At 40.4% G+C, this 27,912-nt stretch overlaps 3 protein-coding genes across 3 annotated transcripts; 1 reads left to right on the top strand and 2 right to left on the bottom strand.

Annotated features, from left to right (window-relative positions):
* Positions 1–567: 567 nt before the first annotated feature.
* On the bottom strand, positions 568–15,221 carry spag1a (sperm associated antigen 1a). The gene is made up of 8 exons (XM_050034218.1): positions 14,762–15,221; positions 12,326–12,425; positions 10,691–10,843; positions 9,557–9,714; positions 6,909–7,050; positions 5,522–5,648; positions 5,303–5,440; positions 568–3,688 (listed from the first exon to the last, which is right to left on the bottom strand). The coding sequence occupies exons 1-8, from the start codon at positions 15,129–15,131 to the stop codon at positions 3,683–3,685; spliced, it is 1,194 nt and encodes a 397-aa protein (XP_049890175.1). The 5' UTR covers positions 15,132–15,221; the 3' UTR covers positions 568–3,682.
* A 2,068-nt stretch (positions 15,222–17,289) lies between these two features.
* polr2k (RNA polymerase II, I and III subunit K) lies at positions 17,290–19,399 on the bottom strand. Its single transcript, XM_050034219.1, has 4 exons — positions 19,284–19,399; positions 18,993–19,061; positions 17,659–17,751; positions 17,290–17,547 (listed from the first exon to the last, which is right to left on the bottom strand). Exons 2-4 carry the CDS (start codon positions 19,051–19,053, stop codon positions 17,525–17,527), a joined length of 177 nt encoding a protein of 58 aa, XP_049890176.1. The 5' UTR covers positions 19,054–19,061; positions 19,284–19,399; the 3' UTR covers positions 17,290–17,524.
* Positions 19,400–19,574: 175 nt separating this feature from the next.
* stk3 (serine/threonine kinase 3 (STE20 homolog, yeast)) lies at positions 19,575–27,128 on the top strand. The gene is made up of 11 exons (XM_050034217.1): positions 19,575–19,761; positions 21,396–21,476; positions 21,666–21,794; positions 22,052–22,166; positions 22,613–22,777; positions 22,916–23,083; positions 23,289–23,426; positions 23,591–23,716; positions 23,799–24,003; positions 24,253–24,446; positions 26,192–27,128. The coding sequence occupies exons 1-11, from the start codon at positions 19,739–19,741 to the stop codon at positions 26,348–26,350; spliced, it is 1,503 nt and encodes a 500-aa protein (XP_049890174.1). The 5' UTR covers positions 19,575–19,738; the 3' UTR covers positions 26,351–27,128.
* Positions 27,129–27,912: the final 784 nt, after the last annotated feature.

The raw sequence follows: 27,912 nt of genomic DNA, 5'->3' as shown, positions 1-27,912 counted from the left end.
ATTCCTTTGGCCATTCCTGAGCAGTTTATGGTGTGGCATGGTGCATTGCCTCGCTGGGGGGCCACTGCCATCAGGGGCACTGTTGCAGTGAGTGGGGGTACTTGGTCTACAACAATGTTTAGGTGGGTGGAGTGCGTAAAGGGGCATCCACATGAATGCTAGGACCAAAGGTTTCCCAGCAGAACAATGTATTGTAACGAAACCATCAATGTTATTTACTTGTTTTGCCTCATTGGTGTAGTTTTGCTGTTGTTAAAATACGGCTCTATGACTTCAATTCATGTTCTCAGTTTTTGGATTCTTTGTTCACCATAGAGGCATGCGAGAAAAACAAATTTGTCTTCATAAATTAAATGTAACATAGGGTGAGCAATTGATAAACAAATGGTCATTCAGGGGGTGAAGTATTCCTTTAACAGCTGTGGGTAGTGGGTAGAGGTTATTATAACACACCACGTAAACAGAGATCAGCAAAACAGTGTCAATGTTTTTACCAGTTTTCCTGCAGTGTTGTTTCCCTCTGGCTATTACACATGCCGTTTACAAAACAAACAAAGGTCTCATTAAAGCATCCACAAAGCAGTTTATTATTTACATTTGCATCCAAACTATTTACATACAGTACATGCTCTTACATTCCACGAAGCAACACTTCAAGCCTCAAGTGTTTCGATTTAGTTGAGATTTTTATGCTTTTATTTGGACAACACAAGGAAAACAATGGGTAACAGATCAATTCAGATTGGATCAAGTGTAATAATACATAAAAGTATGAATGAAATAAACGATGTGGCACATTGTGCTATACATAGATTTACATTTTGTTTTGTGTTACAGGGCTGACATGGGATGTTCAGAAAGCACAGGAATGGATAGGATTCAAAAGACAGATATTTAAATGCCCTGCACACCCACACAGGTGTTTACAGTGATTTTGGTAAGTTAGATCTGCTGCTATTGATGTTAAGTGAAGGCACGAAACTCAGTCTGCTGCCAAGAGTGACAGAAGTCTAATGTCCCTCAAACAGGTTTGAAAATACAACCAGGCAAGTCAGGTAACTGTCAATCAAGCACTGACCTGGGGGAAGCTCTAATTAGGCAAATAAAGTGAAAACACCTGTGTATGTGGATCATGGCTGCAGGGCTAAACGTCTGAATATACACCTGAAGAGCTCATAGAGGAGTTATGTTGTTGTTGTTGTGTAGGTTCCCAGCCTGCAGCATCCCGAATCATTTTAGTTTAAGAGACTTAAATCAGTTGATGTAGAGGCCAGACAACAAGCTGTGTCATCACCCTGCAGATTACGTCTCTTGTGTCCCGACTGTTGAGTTCAAAGCCGTTAATAAAACTGTATATTCTGATGAGAGACTCTCCAAACGTAAATACTGTACACCTGTTCACACACAAAGACACGCAGTCACCGTGGTTACATTCAAGATTGAACCTGAGACCTACAGTAAGTCTTACAGTAAGTAATTATGTAACGCTAACTTATATTTACTAAACCAATCAATTGACAGTTAAATGATTAACAATAACTGAGCTCAGGGAATATTTTAAAGGGACAGTTCACCCTTAAAATCAAAACTACATATTTTTCCTCTTACTTGTAGTGCTATTCATCAGTCTGGATTGTTTTAGTGTGAGTTGCTGAGTGTTGGAGATATCAGCCATAAGATGTCTGCCTTCTCTTGGATATAATAGAACTAGATGGCACTGGGCTTGTGGTGCTCAAAGCGCCAAAAAAAAACTTTTGAAAAACTCAACAGCAATGTCTCTTTCCAGAAATCACGACCCGGTTACTCAAGATAATCCACAGACCTTGTTGTGAGCAGTTTCATATAGGAACTATTTTCTTTCTATGGAACTACACACAACAATCGTATCACTACTAGGATTGGGTATCGCACTGACTGTATTATGTTGTTACTACTGAGTACCAATTAACGTTAGATCTATTGGTGCCAAATGTCAGTACCCGGTACCTGGGTGAAAGCAGCTGGTTTTGACAAGAGGCAGAAGGGCCATGAAGCACCCCGAAGCCTGGAAGCCAGCCACAGAGCTTTAAAACTGCTTCATCGGTCACTCCATTGGTCACTTCATCAGACACTTCATCGGCTGCTTCATCAGACACTCCATCGGCCGCTCCATCAGACACTCCATCGGTCACTCCATCAGTCACTTCATCGGCTTCCCAGCGAGCCAAAACTATTGCTGCAATGCCGATCTGCCAACATAGTTTTGACATCTGGTCTATTTTCTTTTCTATATTATTTCAGTGATAGCCCAGTATCACTGCTAGACAAGCAGACGCACATGCACACACAGACAGACAGAGAAGATTAGCTCTTTGGATAATTAGAAAAGAGCAGAGGAGCAAAATTGAATTGAAGTGTACTACGTCACCCCTGCAGCTTTTTAAACGATTATATTTTTGTTATTACAGAGAAATGTAAGTACAGAACCAGTACTGGTATGACAGCATGCATCTACTGCTAGTTCACATTACAGCTCAGCCAAGGATAACACCTTTAATATTTACATCTCACGCTGTCACAAGCACAAGCCCCCACGCATGAGTAGATGCACACTTTCTTCTGTGCAGTGATACGATTGGCAGTGTAGTTCAGTAGAAAGAAAATAGTTCCTACATGAAACTGCTCACAACAAGGTCTGTGGATTATCTTGAGTAACAGGGTCATGATTTCTACAAAGAGACATTGCTGATGAGTTTTTCAAATGTGTTTTTTGGTGTTTTGAGCACCACAAGCTGAGTGCCACCTAGTTCCATTATATTCAAGAGAAGGCAGACAATTCTATGGCCGATAAAATATGCACGTGAAAAATAGCACTACAGGTAAGAGGAAAAATATATGTTTTTGATTTTGGGGTGAACTGTCCCTTTAACTGTGGGGATTCTCTTAAATTGTATTTTCAGCGCCTCACTTCAGAGGGTGTTTAGCTGTAGAAATATTTAGTAAGTAAGTAATTAGTAAGATGTTGGCTTATCTTTTTTAATAGCAGCTGAAAATACATGTAAACATGACAAATATCTTGAAATAGCTGAAACTCTGGATACACAAAGATTGAACCAGATGTCATTGAACTTTTTAAAACTGTCTGGGAGTTCCTTATCTTCACACACAACACAGCTGAGTCGGATCAGATTCTGTCGGCACTGTTTGTTTTGAGCTCAGTGAACCAAACACATCAAAGTAAAACTTTTAATCTTGGCGTATTTCATCCTTACTGTGGTAAAAATCTCAATAAGGCACACATAATACACACATATAACACTTTCCCCGTGTTACGCCACCATAAAACAGCGCTGTGCAGCCTGTTGCATGAACCTGTATGTACAGTACGTTACATCATAATGTGAATGATTTATAGTGCAAAGCAGGCCACGAGTACCTTGATGTTAGCCTTTTTTAAATAAAGCTGCCTGTTATGTAAGGTTGTGTGTGTGTGTGTGGTTCGTACACGTTGCAGATGGTGCAGAGCTGAAAAGCTGGTCGTCCAAGGAGCCCGTCCCTGGAGTCAACGCCAGTCATTTCCATTTGAACAGGTCTCACTTACTTCAGTTGATGGCTTTAAGAGTCCTTTTCCTCCATAGCTGCTACAGTACAGTACGTGTCCACGCCTGTTTCATTCCTCTGCCTCCATATTCCTCCACAAACATCAAACCTGGAGGAAATGAGCAAAAGTCAGCCTCTTAGTGTTTGTGTGTGTGCGTATGTTTTAACTCTTTGGGGTCAAGGGTATAATTGGCCGTTTTTGACTACTTTTGATTTTACCTTTAAAATTTCACCTTATAAACTGTTTAGCTTGCCTTGATTGGTGTCATTGTTTCAGCACAACCTCACCTGTGTGACTTTACAGTTAATTTTTTCATTTTGACTTACTGTATTAACACATTGGACCTAAAATCACACAAAAACACCACCAATAGGAAAGGGGGTGTCATGTTTGTTCCTGCATGAATGCGCACCAAATGTGACGACAGATATTCAGGAAAAAGCATGGCGTAAATTATCTATCATAAGTCTGGTTTTACTTGGCCTATCAACACAATTTAAAACTGGTATATAGTTTGAAGTTCGCACTTTTGACACAAAGTTGAAACAGAGACTCAGCGAGGCTGCGTCTTGCTGCTATGTCATCTTAAATCGGTCATGTGATGTGGACATACTGGTGCGTCCGTCGACTCCAGAGGACACAATATATCTTTTGATATATTGTCATTGGCACAATATATCTTTTTTATTTGTCTTTACAGTATCAGTGTTTGCTTATTGTTACAAGCTGTGACAACACGACTGGTGTAGTTTATCACCTTGTAAGTCTATGTGTATGTCACCACAGCAAATGCTGTCCCAGGTGTTTATATGTCTGTTGACAGCGTGATAACATCACAACCGTGCAAGATGCAGTCACGAAACTTTACAAATGTGTAGTTGAGATCAAAATGAAGGCCAGCTTCACAGATGGGTGTGGTCGGAGCAAGGGTGGTGGAAGTAGGAGGGTAGGAAGTCGGGAAGGGGCCACTGTCCCACAACTTTACGCCCCTGGCCCACATTTGTTTTAATACGCAGATCGCTGGTGTGATCCTGAAGAAACATGGCCTCTAATTTGTCTTTAGCGTTTGGTTTTCCAAAATGAATAAGGTGATAAGTTAATAAGTAAGTTTGTGCTTTCAGGGATTTAGCATTTTCTCCAATAAATAAAACAAAAGTAAATTCGTCATTTTAAGTAACTAATTTTCCTAATTTTTCTTGTCTCTTATGTAATGAGTTTTTTTCCACAGATGTCGTTTCAATAAATCAATATTTCTTAAAATGTAAAAGTTTACTTTATTAAAAAAACAAACAAAAAAAAACTAGTAATGTTTTACCTCTTGGAAGTTAAATGCAAATAAGAATTATCTGAGAGCTTTTCAAGTTAAATAAAAAATTACAATTGATAGTAATTTGTTAATGTTTCACTCATTTTAAGACTTTTATGGATAATTTAAACATGAGAAAAATGTTTTACGTGAATAATATCTCTGCTGAACTTAATTATGACAATTTTTGGTGTCTCAGTGTTGACAAAAACCTAATACTGTTTTCAAAACATTGTTTCAAGACATATTTGATAACCTATATCTTGCTTTTTACAAGTATATATTAGTTTTTTTTTTAAAGAGATCAACTACAAATATTTTTTTTAAATTTAAAACCAGTTTTTTCCCTGTTCTTTAGGCTCACTCAATGACTACTTGCAGAGGTTTGTGTGTGCGCACATCAACAAATCTTTTACCCTGTGTGTGTGTGCAGTGCTGTCCATCAGGCTCTGTCTCAGCAGGCTCGTCACCACCTCAAGCTCCTGCTCGGCCTCCCGAACCTTCGGATCCAGCTGGAGGACTTCCTGGAGGTCACTGCTGGCCGACAGGTAGTCCTGGAAAGAAGAAATTAAGAGAGTGAGTGGGGAATATCATCATGAATAAATGCACAGATCCTGAAGGTGTGTGTTGTGCACCTGTAAACCCTTAAAAGCCAGGGCTCGTCTGTAGAAGGCTTTCTTGTTGCTCGGCTCAAGCTGCAGCGCAGAGTCACAGTCCTGTTTGGCCTCTTCAAAGCGATTTAGTTTCAGGAAACAAATGGCTCTGACGAAAAGTACAGAAGAAGAAAAGGGACAGTGAAAGCAGCATGTCCACTGCTGACATTCAGGATGCCGCTGCAGGTAATGGAAAATATGGATGGATGGTCATGTGGTGCCCTCTACTGTTTCTCACATTATACTGTCCTTAAAGGAGATCAGACTGTTGTAGAATCAACATTATGTTACATCCAGAGCTCTGATCTCCGTTTTTCCAGTCTATGGAGCTACTTACTGGCTCAACAGCAGATATTGTAGACTCACTTACACCGTTTTTTTTCCAATCCATTGTACCTACAGTGTTTACCTGTGCCTCTATTGCCTACCATACACTAGAAGACTGGAGTTTTTAGTCACACATCGTAAGATTTTGCAAAGACATGGGGATCTTGCAGGGTATATTTGCACTATTTGCAAGATTACAACTAAATTCCTTTTGAGATTATTTCCCATCTCGCTCCTGGTAATAAAAATTACACCACCCTACCTTTAAGTAAAATGACATATTTAAAAATTCCTCACACGTCCACAAAAACACATATGTCCAGCAACACACGATAAAAGGTGATATATGTTGACAGTACTGTTGTCAATTCAGCATCAATATAATCAGGAAATTTAAACTTTATTTGCGTACAAACTTTACATTTTGGATTTTGCTGCCTCAACTCGACTCCACTGGTTAGCTGCTCCGTTTCAGGAGGCTGGGAATGAGAGGCCAACCTTTTCAAAATATAAGATTTCTCAGTAAAATAAGTGCTGGTTGGTGGATCAGATACAGGCTGAATTAAACACTCCTCCACCAGTTTCTCCTCCTTTTCCACAGCACAAGTTCACAGTCCTGCACCTCCCAGAGTCCCCTCCATGTTTACTGTCTACCTGTTTTGCTGCTTCCTGTTTGGTGCTGGAGAGAGCATGCCTTCTGGTTGTTGACAATGTTCACTGTTTGCATGAGCCAAGACTAAAAACTTGCAATAACATTAAACATGTTTAATTTTGTCAAAACGACAAGAAGCAAAAAAGACTTAAAACAGCTGGAGCTGAGTTTTATGACCACCTTACACCAAACAATCAGGATCACAGCTCACAGACTTAAAACTCTCATGAGTGTATTTCTTGTAATTTTGTTTGAATTTGTCTGTGACAGTGAAAATGCCTTAAGTCTTAAAGTGTAAAAGGCGACACACAGTGTTTAATTCAGTGACTATGTTCCCATGTGTTTGCAGTCAAGGGTCAAAGTTGCACGCCGGGGTTTTTTCATGCCTACCTGTTTGTGTAGACGGCACATTCGTCAGGTTTCAATGTGAGACATTCACAGTACTTTTCCAGAGCTTCCTGAAAGTGGCCTTTCTTGACCAGGTCGTTGCCTTCTCGTTTCAGTAAAGTAAAGCGGGCGTCTTTTCTTCTGGCTGTGGACAGAAAATCGCAATTTAGCATCAGTTCGGGACTGAAACATCTGAAAGAAAAAACAATCTCCAGTTTCAGTGGAGGTTAATATGGAGATGATACACATGTCAGGGCAGACTGTGTTGAACATTGTTTGTCTTCTAAGATGCTTTTCCATCAGCTCAGCGAACAATCTTTTCTAAGAGTGATCAATAAATCCATCAGCCTGTCAGCAGCAGCAGAAGTCTGAATGGACCAGAGGGGATGAGTCAACTCCCGCTTACTGAGCTCTCTGCTGTGCTGAGAAAGACTTGGGGAAACACACAGACGGTTTAACATATCCATAGACCCATACACACACACACACACACACACACATAACCCTGGCCTTTATCGAACAACCCGATTCTAAATCATTTATCTAGTGAGAGAAGAAAACTGACACATCATGGCTTGAAATGTGTGCTTGCTGTGTAGTACATGTACCCAAGGTTATTTTAACTCTGGCTTAGAGGCCTGTCAATAATACCACATGCTGCTTTGTTCAATATAACACCTGTCTTCAGACTTTTTAATTCCAAAAATACTCTGTAGCTTCAACTGATGGGCAAAGCACCAGTATTCTTAATCAATCACCTCTGAGGCAGATAAGACATGGTTGAATGTAACACTTACTGGTTCTCTTCTTTTAGTCTTAATGTATGAAATGCTGCAGTTTTAAAATAAACAAACATATTAATCCAACATAATAAACACAGTATATATTTCATTTTCCTAAATCAGAATTTTTACGGGGAGGAAGACACCTTAAATAAGAGGAAAAAAAGTACTATCATCTAAAACCTGCAAATATAGTGAGATGAAACGCTAAATGAGAGTGAATCTGAGGCTGGCTTTTACTATCTGAACAATGAAACAATACAACAGTATAGTATCAAACGTGCAGGCAGCATCAGGAGAGTAAGAGAACTGTGAATTGTAATAAAAAGTTCACGTATCTAGTTTTTATGCAAACCATTATCTTCTGAAGAGAGCACAGTGACCAGACCTGATCTACATTAAGTGAAGCTGCTTGTTTTAAACGGTCACAGTGACATGACTGGGAGGTCAGGTGACTGGGACTGGAGGGAAAGGGGTTAAAGCAGTGCAGACGAGGGAAAGTGGAAACAGGTGAGCGTGTGGACGAGGGAGTCAGGTAACTGGAGCAGGTGGAAAGTCAGGGGGGCATCTGGTGGACAGGTAGAGAATTGCTGAATGGGTGTGGGAAGACTGTGACACCATTAAAATTATCATTACAGAGGACTGCCTCTTTGGAACAACCTCCCACCATCAACTTGCAAACAAAGTTTTTTGTAAATTGTACATTTCTATTAATTTGGCACGTCTGCTTCGTCATGAAAGTCTTTGTGACTCTTGTTGCAAACAAGACACACTCGCAACTACTTGCATTACATCATCTGAAACATGATAATCAGTTAATGACCATATCAAACCTCCATGTGGGTATCAAAACCAAACAAGCGAGCATTACAGTCTGACACAAATGTATGAGCACTGAATCAAATCTAGAGCACGTTATATTTGTGCATGTGTGCAACTAAACCAAACTAAACACCAGATGCCAAAAAACACAGCATTTCAGTTTGATTATCAAGATACTGACTTAGAGTCTGTGGTCAGAACTACAGAGGTTGGGATCTTCTGGTATTTTTCTTCATCTAAAAGCATAAAATCTGCTCTTACAAAACAGGATTTAATCAACAAATATGAAGAGTTTAATACTGATGAGATGGACCACTTCCTATCTGTTTCCCCAGCAACAGCAGTGTGCTATTCAGAGATTAGCTCTGTTCTGTCTATGCTCTATATTCGTTAAGTGTTTATGGACATGTGTGTGTGTGTGTGCTCATTTTTATAGTGTGTGTGTGTGCTTTTTTATACTGGACCATATGTATTTTAATATGTGAATATATGATACATGTGGAACCTCCTGGTCTGTGTGATGAGCAGCAGCAGTCGACAGGAAACTTGACCTGGATTGTTCCATTACAGCAGAGCTACACTCTGTGTGGATCGCCTTCCCGTCTGCATTATTGATGATCCACCCAGACACACACACACACACACACACACACACACTATATCTCCCAGCTGGAGTGCCTTCACCACTGCTCATCAGCACTGACACACTGATTCTCACTGACCGACTTCTGCTGCTGCTGCTGCTGCCTTATGATTCCATGATTTAAGGGTTTTATTTCAGGGTTTACCACCCAAAACTCATCAGGCAATATTTGAAATAAACAACTGTGTTCAAGTAAAACAAAAAAGGTAGAACAAGACCTTTTTTAGGAAACAAGTAAATCACAGATATACATAATGATACAAATCCTAGAATCCTGCAGAGTGTTGGTGCATGTGCTTGTGAACAGTTTAGGGGACACACTTGGAGGTTATGTGCCCTCAGCGCATGTTTGTATTTAAAATGCACCGCTCCTCACTGAGCTAAGAGGAAGTGATGTCACTCACCTTCCTCCTGCGCAGCCCTGGCGGCTCGGGCTTGAGCCACTTCGGCGCTGACCGGTTTGTCTCTGTGTTGCAGCTGGACAGACAGAGGGACGGTGGGAATCTCCGGAAGGTTCTCTCTCCACTCGGGTCCGTCCTGCTCGATAAGCATCTTGGTGATCCTGGCAGAGGACGCGGAGAGTACAACGTGCAGTGTGAGCACGGAGAGTGTAATTAGCTAGAATAATGCTGGGCTTCACTGATGCTCAGAGAGAACATTAACTACGGCTCAGTGAAATGTTCCAGTAACAGTGACAGTGTGACAGTGTGACAGAGAGACAGCATACTAGGACCCTGAAACTAAAGTAGGAAAATGGTACTTCTACTCATAAGTGAGTCGGCCCTTTAACTACAGTGGCTGACGCGAAAATACAAATAGCCCTATTTCGAGCCAGTGTTTGATTTGTCTTTTCTGAGCTACTGTAGAAACAATATGGCAGACTCTGGGGAAGAGGACCTGCTAATGGATGTATAAAGAGAACTGGATACAGTATTGGAGGCGGGGCTCTTTTCATTCCTATGCCCTTCACTACCTTGAATGTGGATGAAAAAAATTCAACCGTGTGGCTCATCTAGACTTTTCCAAATGTTGTTGGACCAAACGGATCAAATCCTGACCGTGAAACGAGTCACATGAGGGTTGTGCGCTCAAAATAAATTCATCTACTTATTTATAGACCTCTCTTTCACAATTTAAGTCGATGAGAAAAAGTCATTTAGGGCCACGTGGCATCACATGACGGACCCGGATGTTGTGACTGCACAGTGTGACCACCTTGTAAATTGGCTTTAAAGTCCGGCGCTAATCCCGGGAGCTTGAGCCTGCTCCATATGTAGATATAAATGGCTCATTCTGAGGTAATGAAAACACAATGAGTCTTACTTTCATGTGAATATACAATAATGAAAACACAGGTATGAATTTTGTATTTAATTTCAGTCAATAGGTCACCCTAAATCCTACACACTGGACCTTTAACGTAGGGTAGTTATGTATAAACCAGTGGCTCACACAACCAATGATTAATAAGCTCTTCAACCCTTATTAAGTGAACACTTTAAACTTTAGTTTATAATGTGTGGTTGTGCTCAGCTGACCTGTGGACGCTGTCGTGAGCCGCCTGCACCCCGGTGTCTATCTGCAGGACGGTCTTATAATCCACATAGGCCTTTCTGTAGCGCTCCAGTGACTCATAGGCCATAGCTCTGCGCAACAGGGGCTTCAACGAGAAGGGCTGCAGCTCCAAAGCCCTAAGAGGATCAGAGAGAGGCACAGACAGAGGATCAAACCGTCTACACCTGCACACTGTGTCGCAGGTGTAACTGGGCTGATCTGTAGCTCTCCATTCATAAACATGTGAGGGAGTATGTAGACAAAGAGATTCCTGCAGCTGAAAACGGGCATGTAGCATGTTTATAGTTTATAAGGGGGGAATGAAGGTAAAACTAAAACTGAATACACAATCATGAAGGAATTATATGAAAAATTAGAAGCTGTAAGAACTTATAATGTCTGCCACCTAAAACTTGCAAACATCATCTTAAAGCTGTCGTTGGTAACTTTTATAAAGGCAATTTTGTGTCACATTTGCTGAAACTGTCACAACGTCCAAACAGTAGTACATGAGACAGATAGTCTGTGAAAATCATCATGTCCCTCCTCCTCTGCCTACTACCTCTTATGGCATTTTCCTAGAATCTACTGCCGCCCACCAAAAACAACTAATCAGAGCCGAGGATTCTCGAACGCAGCTGTCAATCATGTCGATCACTGCTCATGAACTGTGGTCAAACTGTCAAACTAGGCAGCACTGATCTTATATGAATCATTATTCTGGCACTGCACTGCCTACTCAAATGTTTTAGAAACATATTTTAGTGTACTGTTTAGCTGTAAAATGAGAAAGCTGGTCCAATCTGTGGGTGATTCGTGGTGCTTCAACTGTTTTCAACATGGCAGCAGGGTCACAAACTCTCATTTTACAGCTAAACAGTACACTAAAATATGTTTTTGAAAACATTTGAGCTGAGAAATAAGCAATGCAGTGAAATAATCTTGATTCATATTTGACTAGTTTGACTGCAGTTCATGAGCAGTGATTGACAGCTGCGTTAGAGACCCCTCGGCTCTGGTGGGTTGTTTTATTCTCCTGCAGTGAGGCCATTAAAAGCACTACAACGCAGTAGTGCAGGCAGACAGTCTCATTTAGTGCTGTGTAAATATAGTGGCAGTTTCAGCAAATATAACAAAGCGTTATTTTTAACAAAAGTGTCCTAATGTAGCTTTAAGGGGGAACTCATGTAAGCCTTCAGTAGGTGCAGAGGGAGCTGCATGAAATCTGATAAAGTGCCTTAAGTGATGTCACTTGAGTCAGTGGGTTGGGGTCGAAGACTAAGAGTTAGAAAATGAAAATAAAATTGGCGGTGTAGAGTTTGAAAGGAGCGAGGTTACCAGACGTCTGTGGGCAGCTCCTCATCTCTGCTCGCGGCTACATTAGCTACTACAGCACATCCAAATCTCTATCCTAGCTGTTGCTGGTTAAGTTGCATTGTGGGTAATGTAGTTTCCAGACAAGAAAGAAGAATGTGTGGAGTAAAAAATACAATATCTCTGGTCTTTTTAAAAACGCTTTCCATCATAAGCCTGACAAAAATATACAAGTGCAATGCCACACTGGTGGAATGGTGTTTTAAATCTGACAGAAACACACATGTGCAGAGCTCATCACATACTTGGTACAGTCCTGTATGCAGTCTGTGCTGTTTCCATCCTTCAGGTAACAGGCGGCTCTGTTGGAATAGAGGATACACACGTCCTCTGGGCTGTCAATGCCTGCAGGGGAACAAAACAAACCCACTTATCTGAGAGACCAGATGCTGACAAAGCAATCCTGCCACCAACTTTTACTGTACTTTGTGGCTATAGAGAGAGAATATGACAACAAAAACAGTTTACTGTAAAGTGTACACTGGCCAGAGATGCCGAGGGAGTGAAAGGCAGACACATAAATTGTAGAGTCATTTTCTGCTTTGTCCTTTCTGCTCCGAGTCTCCACTGCAGTTTCACAACTGCCAGCAGAGCATCAGTCATTAGGTGCTGCTTCAGTGCCTGAAAGCTGATGTCAACACAGCAGTGATGATACTCTACTACATTTCTGCTTTCAGTTTTACTTTGATAAAAAGACATAACTGCATATTGTTTTCATCGCTTTCCTTTCAGAGTCCCGCCGTCAAGTCTATGAAAATGAGTCTTATCAGCCTGTCTCCAGTGCTGCAGAAAAAAAGCGATCTCTCTATGAGAGTAAAAGTTGGCTGAGTGCTCTTAAAGGTGCAGCATGACATTCAATCTCACCTAAAAGCCCCCAATCACCAGCTCATGACTCCTATCTACGGTCAGCAGTGTTGTCTCGTGCCAACACTGCACTCACAGATCACCAATGATGCCTCATGTCTCAGCTGCAGTTTTTAGATGTTAGAGTGAAAATCCAGACAGGTGACAGATCTGAGGAGTGACCTGTACTCATCCTGTGCTAGAATTATAGTCTAGGATCAGTGAGCACTTGCATGCAGATTTGGTAAATGGAGGAAATTGTGCAGCATGACAAGCATGATGGATTCAAAACTGACATGGGATACTGTGGATTGTGGAGCCAGAAGACTCTCTGAGTCAACTTGTATCTGATACTCTAATAAAGGCTAGTACGCAGATGCTAGGAGAAGCTTCCTGTCTGTCTCTGTGCCACCGATTTGTTATTGTTTCTACGTTATTGACATGGCAGCAGAGGTGGGACCAAGTCATTGTCTTGCAAGTCACAAGTAAGTCTCAAGTGTCTGCATTCAAGTCCCAAGCCAAGAGCCAAGTCAAGTCTTAATTCCTGAAACTTGAGTTTTGAGTCCTAAACAAGTGCTAATGCGCTCCTCAACCAATGTAAAGCCATTTTAACGGAGTAAAAATGAATTAAATGTGCAAAAATCATAAATGCTTTTTTAAAATTTGCATTCATTTCTTAAAACTAGTTTGTCAAAAAGTAACTTAGCTGTTAAGCTAAGGTTTGCTAAGAATTAGCTCACTTACTATCTTAATATTAGCCTCGACCTCATGTTCTTTGTGCAACTTCAGATGTCAAAGTTGGAAGTTGTTGCGTCTTTTGCTGTAATTTTCAAAATGCACGTTTTGTATATACTGCAGTTTGTGTTTTTATTGACCTCTGCATAGTTTTAGTACGGGACCAAAATTATCTTTGGTATCATTTTATCCAAAAGGCACTCAGGAACGTAACGTTAGGTCTTCTCCTGCAACTTGACTTGTTGCTGTGGTATTGGTTCAAACTTCAAAGTGCTGGGGGTGAATGGCGTTGATGTTAATGCAGGAAATGAAGGGAAATGAATGGATTTGTAGCACACTTTTTGAATAACATACTTTTAAGTCTTTGGGCTTGGAGGAAGCTATGACATATTTTCAGGTCAAAGGGCTCGAGTTCAAGTGAAGTCACGAGTCACTGGTGTTTAAGTCCAATAAATTTGGTCACGTCAAGTTTAAAGTCATCAAATTTGTGACTCCAGTCCACACCTCTGCTTGACAGCCATCAGAAGTTGCACAGCAGAGTGACACATTTTTACTGTAACGATTTTAAAACATTATCACTCAAGTTTTGACTGTGTGACTTTTTACTAGAGTTAAAATGACGTCTTTTAAAAAATATATATTTTTAAACTAAACACCAGAATAACACAGACTTCATCTTCACAAAAAGTAAATTGTGTAATTTCTACAACAGTGAACTGAATATCTCTGGGTGTCGCACTGTTGATCAGACAAATATCTCAGCTTGTGTTTTAGGAAACTGTACAAGGCATTTTCACTGTTTACTGACATTTTAAAGACCAAACAAGTCATAGATTAATTGAAGAAAATAAGCCCTACTCATTACTATTATTTACTTTGACATATTAAGCTCTTATATGGCATGCAATGCAACTTAACTGGCACTGACAACATCAATTCCATTTTTTTTTTGGTTGTACAGTATATTGTGTATGACAAGTTTAACAACCCAGAATTGTTTCTACAAACCAGAGAGATAAATGTGTCTAATGAACAGAGGTGTTCTCCTCGGATGAAATGCTGCTCATGAGGTGAATATACACAACTGGTCATATCTTCCCCACCTGCTTCAGCACATCCATCAATGGCCTGTGTGTACTTCTCCAAGGCGTCTCCAAACTGCCCATGTTTGAAGAGGTGGTTCCCTGCATTCTTGAGCCGGGCCAGGTGAGGAGGAAGAGCGCCAGCAGGGGCGTCCAGATAACTTGTGTCCACTGCAGGGCTGTCCTGCTTCCCTTGTCCACCAGCAGAGCTGTTTTCCCTCTGAGTGCCATTGGCCACCCCCTTCCCTGGAGCTCTCTGAGTCTGGGGCTTTTCCACACCGGCTCCACCCCGGCTTCTCGTCCCGGTCCCTGCTGTGGCCTGATCTGGTCTTCCTCCTCCTCCTCCTCCTCCTCCTCCGCTGCCCGGAGGCTTCTCCTGTGCGTTCCCCATAGCTGCACTCCCTCTGCAGTGTGTTCAAACTCTTCCTCCCTCCCTGCCTCTCCCTCTCACGAGCTGCAGCTTCATCTGAGCCTGGTTGGGGATTTCTGATGGACACGCCCCCTGGATGAGATGTGAGCTGTGACGTCACAGAGGGGGGAAGTGCCACAGCGATGCAGTGCTGCAGTAGGACAGCTCTGATGGGAGAGCCTCAGATTAGGCTTCAGATGAGAGGCTTTGGTGGCTGGACAGACAAACAACAATACAGACAGAAATATATATAAAAAAAAACGGAGGGACCAAATGGGCAGACACAGATGCATGACACTTTGATACAGATTAAGAGCAGCCATGCCACATAACAGGAATGAACCCATTACAATTTTAATACTGTATATTCTTACATGCTCTTTTATTGTCACTGATCAAATTCAGTATTTGCGCTTTACACCTTCACAAAAAATGCATTGTATCTATTTTTTATTTCATGATACATTAAAACTCTTTTTAGGCGACAGTTTGACGTCACAGTATGAAAAGCACTGCTGTAAATAATAATAAATTAGCTGCTTCAGTTTCAGGGTTTATCGTGCATGCTGGATTAATGTCATGATGACTTACTGGGCCACTGGAACTAAACTAGGCCAGCATTAATGTTATTAGTAACACCTGTGCTGTTCACACTGTAACAAGTCAAAATATCTGTTGTGAAAATATCAGAAAGCAAAACAAGGGAAATAATTTTGGACACGTCTTTTATTATAAAACATTTTATAGATTAATTAAAAAAAAAAAAACTATGATGAAATTAATCATTAGATGCCATCTTGTTTAAAGCTGTGCACCACTCCATTGTACCTTAAAAAGGTGCAAAAGAAATACATGGCTATATATATATATATATGTATATATATACAGTATATATACATTTCAGGGATGCACAATAATATTGGCACGTCATCGGCTTTAAAATAAACTATCATAGCACAACAGTCCAACCCCAGCACACTGAAATGACTGAAGAGTGATGGGTCTCTGTGGATGGAGGGACGTGGGAGGAGGTGTGGGTATGAGATGTAGCCCTGTGACTTTGGGGATAATGCTCAGCATGTTCTTGTTATTTTTCCTTTTTCATCACATTATTTTATGTTGATGTATTTCCACTTTATTTTACTGCCTAATTTGACCCTACGTCTGTGCCTACTACAACATTTGATCTCCTATTGATCTCAGGGTATCCTGCACAATTGTAAAGTTCAGAAAAATGAGCCTTTAATGTATTTGTTGATTATATGTGGAATCCGTCTGCTCAATAAAAGATATTAAAATAAATTAATAAACTATCTGGATCGCGTAACATGTTTTGTCTTATGTTGCAAAATGAATGATTACATACATTGAAAAGCATTTATTTCCTGTCCCCATCTGCTGGTGGGCCGTCATGACAGGAGTACTATGCATGCATAATATGATTTTAATTCCTCTACAGAAGAGACTTCATGATCAAAAAAATTAGGTGGGGAAAAAAGTGGACATGTCGATATCAGTATCAGTTAAATACCGCCACATCAGGTATCGGCAAAAAATCCACTATCATTTTTGTATGTTCAATTGACCTTAACCTGATTACATGCTGGTGATGCTGACAGTGATTTAGAATCAATTAATTATAAGAATCAAATACAGACAGTATTTTCCCTATAACTGGTGCCATATTACATAGATCTCTCTCAGTATCCTAAGCAATTATTCAGCTTCACAAAATTATGTTCTAACATTTCCCCAAGTTGCTGGATAGTTTTAGGCATTTCGGCCTTTCAAGAATATTTAAAAAAGAAAACAGTCCGTGGTTTCACTGGTGACAACTGGTTAACATATTCAACCAGCAGAGTAGAAACTAGTTGGTTTTATCGAGCCAAAGAGGTTGTACCATCTTACAGTGACTGAATGAAAATTATTTTAAACCCTAATTATAGCGTAAAACAAAAACTAGGAAAACAGAGGAATAGGTAGAGAAATAGAAATTTGCTTTTTAAAACATTTCACGTATCCATCTAGATGTTATCAAAGATGATAACTGCTGACTTGTTGAGGGCATTGAGGATGTGTGGGTGAACTCATATTTATGAATCATGGGATCAAATGAAAAAAAAAAGTCAACATAGTCAAAGTCAGTGAAAATCTTGTTTTTTAATAACCAAAACCTTTCATCCATCACTCCTGAATAAAACAAACAGCTGTATTTGTGCAGAAATGAAAATATTGAGCTTAAACCATAATTCAGTGATCTGTAGCTGGGCCTGGAGGTCTGAGCGTATGGAGCTGTCATTCTATTTATTTACATGGTCATACACTACAAAAATAGTAAACAACAGAAATCATCAAAACGGCTGCTCTCGTCTTCCTCATCTGGCATCAAAGACGACCACTGAAATCACAGAGTCAAGGAAATGTAGCCGTATTATGGTACTCAGTTCATACATATAATTCATTATATAAAAACATTTTGCCATCACATAATATCACATTTAAAGGATACATCTCTTTGTTCTCTTCTTGTACATGATCCTGTAACCGCACTCCCTGCATCGGATTGGATCACGGGCCTTAATTTCATTTTCAGTGTGACATTCTGCAAATAAAAACAGGAATATTATTACAAAAAAATATCATATATATCCAATGTACCTATTAGAGCTAGAATAATTAGTCAGATATTAAATTACTGCAGAAATCAGTATCAGAGTCTATGTTGGCTGATAAGTTGAAAGAAAGAAACTGCAGTACAGAAATGCAAAACTATATTTGAGGACATTTAGAAACAGAATCACCACTACATAGTTTGTCCAGCAGAGAGCAAGAACAAGATGATTTTTCAACTGTATGTATCTTGGTCACAATTCTAAAACATAGGAACAAACATAAAAACAACAACTAAACAAATCTAAGGGCGCACTATTGAAACTGATGTTTATATATTTATGTTTAAAAGTATCAGCCTCAAAAACCCATTATCAGTCAGGCTATAATAACTATGTAATTATTCAGTTTATGGCTTATTGACTTATTAATTACTTATATTTAGGACTTTTACTGTGGTATTAACAATTTTGCTATTAATAATTAATCTAGGGGGCAGTGATTTTGGTTGCAGTTACTTTGTCAGATTCACAAACGTTGGAGGAAAAACAGATTGTGTGACCTGTGTGATCTGTAATCTGTGAACTTGTCATGAAATGGCTCACCAAAGTTTTAAAACATACTGTGTACAGACAACTAAAAACTCCAATGGTTGTTTTATTATGTGTATTAACTTTGGCTGAAACGTCTGAAAAGAAGGAAAGATGGACCACTCAATGAATGTCTATTTTAATTTTTTGGTTATAGTTATAGGGTATACATTCTGGCAGTGATTTTGTTGTAGGCATCAAAGTCTAAAGATTGTGAAAAATGTGTAGTTTTGTCATATATAATTACATATTTTGAGGTGTAATCCAGTGGAGTCTAAGCAGAGCTGTGTGCACAACATATTAATAGAGAACTGAATTCATTAATTGTGTAACATCATGCTATTTGGACTTCGGAGTATTCATTCATGCCTTTGGGAACTGAGGGACACATAATAATGCTTTCAAAAAGCAGCAGCAGTGCGAACTGTTCACTCAGTTCTGCTGGAACCGTGTGTAATTATACTGTAATACACAGAAGTTTTGGTAGTACTAGCAGTGATAGAAGATGTGAAAGCAGTATCAGTTGTAGCAGTCATAAGAGTTGCATTTTATAACAGCACAAAGTGACGTTAGGGCTGTTCAGTTAGCATTGTTAGCAGTGGTAGCAACAGTACCATCAACAAAAACAAAAGCTGTAATGTACCTCCACATATGTAGATCATAGGCTGCTGTTTGGGCGGCTGCAAATCTTTCTGAGCATCCATATCTGTTTCTACAAAAGACAGGGGAAGCAAGGTTGACACCATCACATATTGAATATTGTTAAGCATGCTAACACAGAAACAGCATGGTGGTACCGACATGATTAGCCTAAAACCGTCACAACTGGTGCGTATAGTGAACAACAGAGATATTCAAGATATTTCAAAGTACTGTATACGTTTAGCAAATGCGACATACACAAGAGGAAGTGATAATAAATAAGACATCTCACCTCTTTAGCACGTTATCTGCCCGCTGTTTACCTCTCTTTTCATATCACACGCACTGCTGCCTGCGCGCATGCGTACAACCGACCGTCGTCCACCCCGAAGCAAAGTGGTTTGTGATTGGTCAGACGATACTCACTCATATTTTTCTTTTTTGCCGGACATTGCAAATACTATGAACATATTATAGATTCCAGCATGTCTGTAGCTAATTTATTACAGGTTGTTAATTGTTCCTACATTTCTAAGGGTAGAAGTTGTGTTTTATTATTAGCACTCCGGTCCACCAGGGGGCGCTGTACCCCAAACTGCCCATCATCTGACGGACACTCAGCTGGCCCTCCACTAGTTTTTGACAACAACGATTCTGTCGACAATGTTCACATCTTGACTATCGGCCCCCAAAATTACAACAACTTCCTATTAGTCTGTTGCCTTTTGTTCTTTGAAGTTATTCACCATGGAGCCGTCTGCGCCCAAAAGGTCTGTGTACTTCCGACTGGTTTAAAACGTGCTTGCTAGCTATTAACTAGCTAGCTAAGAGGCTAACGTAGGCGGTAGCTGTCGCTCAGCTAGCCGATGCTAACTTAGTTAGCGTTTACCAGTTTTCTGTCAAACTTTTTACTTAGTTAAGACGAGTTAACGGTTTGAGAGGTCACTACAACCACAAGCCGTGTTGTAAAGCTGCTAATTGCTTCCTAGCCTGTTTCATGGTTAGGTAACTGATAATGTTAACTTCGAAAGAGCCTCTGAGAGAACATTTTGATCTAACGTAGTGTTACGTTACCAATTAAGCATTAAGTTTAAAATGAGAAATGATGAATTTTGTGTTAGTTGAAACCATCTCACACATCCTAGTAAAACATATTAGTATACTTGGTAACCATTTAATGAGTTGGTGCCATTGTGATTAGTGTGGTTGTCTTGTCAACTAAACATCACAGAGGCTAATTTCTTTGAAGATCATTTTAACCTTAAAAGGAGAAAGAGCTGGGCGATTTGGTAGCAACAACATGACATATCTTAATAGTTACACTTATCCTAGTCTTACATTTTATATCTTACAGTACTGTCAATTAGGTCTAAGGTGTGAGATTGCAGTTTATTATAAGGTGTACGATTAGGGCTAAAGCTAAAAAAAACAGTTTTCATTATCTGTTGGTCTGTAAATTATTTTTCCCTCATTGATAGATTGATTAGTTTTCAGAATGTTAGAAAGGGTGAACACATGATGATGATGATGATGATGATGATGATGATGACGATGATGATGGTATCTTCAGAGGGTTTATTTTGTTAGACAAACGGTCCAAAACCCAAAGCCATTCAATATATGTAATATACAGTGCTATTAAATGTAGAATAGCAGCAAATCCTCAAATTTCAGAAAGGGGAACAGCAAATGTATCGCACATTTCGCTTGTATCTTGAATTAAAAAATTAATTGATTATCAGAATTGTTGTTGATTAATTTTCCCACATGATTAACGTTAAACAAATGATTTCAGCACTCTGTAAGATAAAAAAGTGTCAGGCTTATATAACTAAACTAGATGAAAACAGAGACTCCGCTAGGTCGAGCTTTTTCAGAGACCACATCATCCACCTTAAATAAACCAAAATATCTTTACATAATAACCAATACAAATGAGGCATAGTTAGAAGTGTACAGATGTACAAACATTTATTATTCATGTTTTTTGCACACTTCATTTTCCAGTGTCACCACTGCGCTCTTCTTACAGACCCAGAGATGGCCGCTTTGTCATTAAATAGTTACATTGCACCCTTTGTTTTCTAATGTCAGGCACTGAAATGTGTTCTCAAAATAAACTACTCAATTGATAGCCAGTAGGTAATAGGAGAATACACATTGTTTAAATTTCAGTCACATTTATTTGAATAAATTCTTAATGGCCAATCAATTCGTAACTGGTTAATCATTATCCTACCTAGTTTACTGTATGTGTATAACTGAATGTTAAGTGCTGGAAACCACTTTGTCTTTCATTTCAGATGCTCTTATGTGGTAGTGTGTTTTAGTTTGGTTTCACTACTTGTTTTTAGTTACACGATTACACTGGAGTTACATTTGATGTGTCCCTTTTTTTTTCCAGCAAGCTGAAAAAGCTGAGTGAAGACAGTTTGACCAAACAACCAGAGGAAGTGTTTGATGTTTTAGAGAAACTCGGTGAAGGGTAAGATGTTTTTGTCATGACTAACTGTTTCCATTTGTGTGCCATTGACTAAGACTATTAAAAGTCCATCAGACCGTCTGTACTTTTTAGATGCACCTCCTTTGTTGTGAAATGCATTAATTTCTTAATAATGTCAGATATAAAATGCACTCTGGACAAACTGTGACTTAACTGTGTGTGTATGTTTAGTTCCTATGGCAGCGTGTTCAAAGCCATCCATAAGGAGTCAGGCCAGGTGGTGGCCATTAAGCAGGTTCCTGTGGAGTCTGATCTGCAGGAGATCATCAAGGAGATTTCCATCATGCAGCAGTGTGACAGGTTAGAGGAGATCACAGCTTTCCCCAAACTTCCAAATCCACTGCATAGATTAGATCAAAACATCTTGTCCTTAAAGCATCATATTTGCCTCCATAGTTCACTTTCTTCTACGTTCGACTTTTGATTTAAAAGCAATGGTGTGCTGCTGCAGCCTGTACCGCTCTCCATCTTGAGTTTTCTCACTTCTGCTGATTTTGTTCTTAACGAAACTTTTGTCTTCCCTTCTGATAACCACTCTGTTTTGCCTTTCCTCCCAGCCCTTACGTAGTGAAGTACTATGGCAGCTACTTCAAGAACACAGACCTGTGGATTGTCATGGAGTACTGTGGAGCAGGCTCTGTGTCTGACATCATCAGATTGCGCAACAAGACGGTGGGTTCTTACAGAGACAGTTGTGGTGTTGTGTTTATGGCTGTACTAAATATTTCTAATATATTTAACTCAGAGCAATTTTTTATAATGGATCGGCTAATATAGTTTGACGAAGACATTGACATTAACAAGCTTTTTAGAACCTATGATGGTGACAAAGCCTCACTGCCCAGACGACCACCCACACTTTTATACAGTACTAGCCAAACTCTGTCTACTATCACTCTTTGATCCGTAATGCCCAGAAAAATTGTAACGATAATTTTCAAAGCTTATTTAGCTGTTGAGTAAGAGGACAAATGTCTTGGACGACTGTCTGTGACTGCTGATTATACAAAATAATATAATCAGTCACATTTGTGTCGCCAACCTGCGCTAGTGTAGTTTCTTTAGTTACTCTTGGATTTTATTTCATCCCCGTATTTTCTTTTTCCTTCTCTCATCAGTTGACAGAAGATGAGATTGCAACTATTCTGAAGTCGACACTGAAAGGTCTTGAATATCTTCACTTCATGAGGAAGATCCATCGGGACATCAAGGCAGGAAACATCCTCCTCAACACTGAGGGACACGCTAAACTGGCAGACTTTGGAGTTGCTGGACAACTAACGGTAACGTTAAAGCAGTTGTTTGAGGTTTTGTACTGGTGGCAGCAAAGTAAATATTCTCATAAAATTTCCACATATATAATCTTTCACTAATTTTGTAAATCCATTATAATATCAGCATTGTTTTGTTTTTCTCTGAAGGACACAATGGCAAAGAGAAACACTGTGATTGGTACTCCATTCTGGATGGCCCCTGAGGTGATCCAGGAGATCGGATACAACTGCGTGGCTGACATCTGGTCCCTGGGCATCACGTCTATAGAGATGGCAGAGGGCAAACCTCCCTATGCTGACATCCATCCCATGAGAGTGAGTGTAAATATAGCCACTTTACCGCCTATTATAACATAATTTACATTATGAGTGAAGTATTCCTATACAGTTTTGTTCGTAATATACCTTGTGAATGGTCATGAAAAAAATCATGGAAAAGTTTTGAAATTTTGTCCGTAAAAATGAGTGGGAACCCTTTTAAATGAATCTTTCCACCTGACTTGTCTTTGCTCTGGAATAGGCGATCTTCATGATCCCCACCAACCCTCCTCCAACATTCAGAAAGCCGGAGCTTTGGTCAGACGAATTCACAGACTTTGTCAAGAAGTGTCTGGTCAAGAATCCAGAGCAGAGAGCAACCGCCACGCAGCTCCTACAGGTTGGAGAAAGGAAGGGCACACACACAGAGTAGAACATAAACACCCAAGTGTATGCACTCAGAGAAAAACTCAAAACAAGTACATGCTAGGGTTGAACAGAATAATAATTTGTGTTTACACAGTGACACAAACCCACTTGTTTTCCATTCTTGTGAATGCCCAGCACCCATTTATCAGCCAGGCCAAGCCGGTCACAATCCTGAGAGACCTGATAACCGAGGCCATGGAGATGAAAGCCAAGAGGCAGCAGGAGCAGCAGAGAGAGCTGGAGGAGGAGGACGACAACTCTGTACGTAGGCTGAGATGTTAACGATAAACTTGACTCTATTAGACGGCTGTATGTTCACGCTACATGACTAAATGTCTTACAGGAGGAGGAGACGGAGGTGGACTCTCACACTATGGTGAAGTCGGGCTCAGAGGGCGCAGGAACCATGAGGGCCACCAGCACCATGAGTGATGGGGCGCAGACCATGATTGAACACGGCAGCACCATGCTAGAGTCAGACCTGGGCACTATGGTCATCAACAGTGATGATGATGAAGAGGAGGAGGAAGACCAGGGATCCATGAGGAGTGAGCACACACACGATGTTGACTCAGTTATGGGGAGAAAAGGGAATTCAAGTGTAATCACATTCACAAAAGCCCACATTTCCAATAAAATATCACTGCTTATGTGACAAAGGTTAAACAGGAGAGCATCAGTGTTGTCAGCTTTGTGGTCTCTAATAATATCATACAGAGGAGATGGTCTGGCAAAGATAGGGTACTTAGGAGACTAATTAATCCAGGTTGAAACACGACTCTCTCCCTCATCCACAGGACACGCCACCCCCCAGCAGCCGATACGTCCGTCCTTCATGGACTACTTTGACAAGCAGGACTCTAACAAAGCAGCCCAGCAGCAGGAGAACTACAACCACAACCAGCCACAGGAGCAGCCTGGCTACCATATCCAGTCCAAGAATGTCTTCCCAGACAACTGGAAGGTGCCTCAGGACGGAGACTTTGACTTTGTGAGTAACATCTTTCATGAGCATGTGATGGTAGCGCCGCTCAGTGTCATGGGTTTCCCTGGAGCAAACAGAGAGAGAAGCTGCTCCGCTGCTGAAGACATATTATTTTAAACAACATAGTGGAGCACTCGGCCTTTCCCTTGTTTTGTTACTCTCATACAGGCTGTTATCTATGCTCTCCTCAATGCCACCAGACGTCCTTGACATAAAAACAGTAATTTTACCTCGTAGAAAACAGGAGCTGCTTGTCTACCGTTGCCTCGATTAGTTAGATTGTTTGTGTTATAGAGTGACTTTGGTGTTTTAAAGAGTTAGTTTGCATTCACCAAAGTATCACAATAATGCCTGGTTCACACTACACGACATTTCTGTCCATTCCAACGGTCACTGTCAGATTAGGCGATTGTGGAGTCATGAAATCATGCCGTGACTTGGCCGACAGACATGACAGACTACACGATGGTCCACACCAGTTATCCCTAGTCGTCTTTCATGACGTGTGTGATGTCATCGGGTTGTTCTTGTCCTATTTTTATTACTATTGCTATTACTTCAGTCACTGTGTCTGTTCATGTGCCAGCTGAAATGTTACTGTAGTAATGTAAGACCACCAGATGGCAGGAGCTACATTTGAAGTACCGTACGCAAACATACAAGTCACTGAATCCTTCACAAGTTCCTGCAAATGTTTCACAATAAAAGCCTTTTTAGGAAATGGAGGGATTCTCTCAACCAAAGTTATAGAAGGCTTTTAATTTTATACAGATACAGGAAGTGTTGAGTTTGAAATGACGGCGCGATGCATTAACTTTATCAAGGCAGACAGGAGAGGATAAAAAATAGAAATATAAAGATACAGAGGGATTAACAAATAACGGCCCGTCTATAATGTAGTCTGTTTCAAATGAAGCTGGTAGCCTCTGCAGTTGTGGTGAGTAAAAGCCACTATTTTAAAATTTTATTCCTTTATATCTTCCATTATGAAGAAACAACAGTCTTTAATAGCTTGATGCTAATGGCAGTACTCAGCAGGTTGACAAAGTGCCTCTGCTGTTTCACACCATCATTTTCCCCTTTTACTCTGTGTGGTAACATCCCGAGAGAAAATAACAAAAACCCTGGGGTGTTGTGGTCATACAGTTGTCCACGGCAGCAGATAGCTCTGTGTTTCTATCGGTCAAAGTGACTGCTGTGACGAGAGCAGTCGTCAACACCAAAAAGAAAATCAAACATGCTAGATTTTCTGTTGGAACGTCGTGAGGCGTCCCAGGCGTGGCGTCGGTTGTCGTCTACTATGACACACTACACGAGATGAAACAATGGATTATCACGTACGACACTTGTTGTCATTCACAATCCATGCCGACACCGTACAACGCTGCATCAGGCTATAATCGGGCTGATATCATGTATTGTGTACCCAAGCAACTTCTGTGTTCTGTGAAGTAAAATTGATGCTGTTGTGAAAGGACTCTGGTGGCTTTGAAGAGAGCACAGATGGAAATAACGGCTCCTTGTCTGAGGTAATAATACACTGACTATGGATAAGCACCTGCTACAACCCCGCTTAAAAAATTAGAACTATCCCTTTAATGGGGCTTGATCTATAGGAATATAAAGCAGCACCTCAGTGGTAAAAATAGAAAAACAGAGGCTGTTCTTACAGTATTATTCAGACACTAAGTGTGACTCATCCCTTCTCCATTGTTGTTTGCCTGTGTTTCTATTTGTGTGCTGCCAACCAGCTGAAGAACCTGGACTTTGAGGAGCTGCAGATGCGCCTGACTGCCTTGGATCCCATGATGGAGCGGGAGATTGAGGAGCTCAGGCAGCGGTACACAGCCAAAAGGCAGCCCATCTTGGATGCCATGGATGCCAAGAAGAGACGACAACAGAACTTCTGAGTGTCCCACCCTCTAGTCTCCCAAAACCACCATCACCACAAAACTTACGTCCCATTGACTCAGAGGAAGTACGATGACCTTAGTGTCTTTGTTGGAAGCCCACTGCTGTTCTAACTGACTGCTAGTTGGCCTCTGAATGAAGTCGGATGCTACTTTTACATCCATTTTGGCTCCTGGAATCTACACTCGTCTGCCTTGTTTCTATCTACACCATGTCTAGATGCCGTTCCTCCATTTTAAATCTTATATTTGTTTCTACAAGTCCTACAAAGTTGCTTTCCCATGAATGATGCTCAGGACTGCGGCCAAAGAAAGAACAAAGGCCTCGTTGTTGTACATCTGAAAGTCACAACACGAACTTCCCCTTTTCCAAATGAAATCAAGTTCCATGTCACACAGAAAACCCCTCGGGGAATCCCCATTAACACGTAAGGGAGCCTGTCGTCTGGCAGTAGCAGCAGTATAATCACAGTGGTCGACGGCAAGTGGTCGTCTTTTCCTCAGACTTTTTCAGTGTAAATATAATATAGAGCCTAGTTTGGAAATACCTGCAACACAAAGCTGTGGAGGCTTGTCCATGACCAAAGACAATCAAGGTGATGTTGATGAAGTTGAGAATGCCTTAAAATGTTTGAAACCTGGTTTTAAAATAAGCAATGTAAAAAAACAACAACAACCAAGTCATCAGGTGTTAAAATCCATACCCTCGCTTGGAGATGAGTCGGACACGGACTGTGGAAAGCTGCGAGAGTGGACAGAAATGACAGAAATCATGTGGGCAGTGAAGAACGGATCGTGCATGTTTTTCATGGCGGACCAGAAAATTCCCAACTTTCATTCGTCTTATCATTTATTTAATTGTGTTCCTTTTGAGTAAGATGTTCTGGGCTTCTTTTAAACACCCAGTGCACTGTCTACATTGACTTCACGCATATTAGTGCCTCATAAAACACCTGTCCCACTCACCTACCGCTCCTCGTGAACTTTAAATGAGCTTTTCCTCGGCAAAATGATCCACCATACTCAAATTAAAGCTAGAGTTTGCACCCAAATTCATTCCTAAGTAAAAAAAAAAAAAAGATTTCCATACAAGTGAAAGCATTCCACAATACTGTTTAACTTTTATTTAATGTCCCTGCAAAAAAATCCTGCAGATTTATTTCAGGGTTTTAATGATTTTGTTTTCTTTGATTGCTCCAAATTATGATTGAATATGATTTTCTAAAACATTTCAACAAGATGCAAAGCAGTGAATAAAATGATAACAGGTCAGCACTCAGTGAGGGAAATTAAGTAGTTGCGCATAACTGGTCCTGAAAACGGTTTTTATATCTGTAGTCCAAGAAAAACACATCAACTTCAAGCAGTTAGAATTGAGAATGTGCTGTTTTTGTTTTCTACAGTGCAGTTTTCTGACATTTAGGTGACATTATTAATGAAGGAATGAAGACACACTGTTGGTTCATGCTGTGTTTTGTGCACAGGCTAATTTTTAACTGCTAAAAAATGTATGTACACAGAACTGTTCAGTGCAGTGGTCAGTTGTGTTGTTCCTTTACATT

This window comes from Epinephelus moara, chromosome 22 (genome assembly GCF_006386435.1).
Source record: "Epinephelus moara isolate mb chromosome 22, YSFRI_EMoa_1.0, whole genome shotgun sequence".
NCBI classification, from domain to species: Eukaryota; Metazoa; Chordata; class Actinopteri; order Perciformes; family Serranidae; genus Epinephelus; species Epinephelus moara.
The sequence above is the reverse complement of the archived record's forward strand: the minus strand, read 5'-3'. Positions and strand labels throughout refer to the sequence as shown.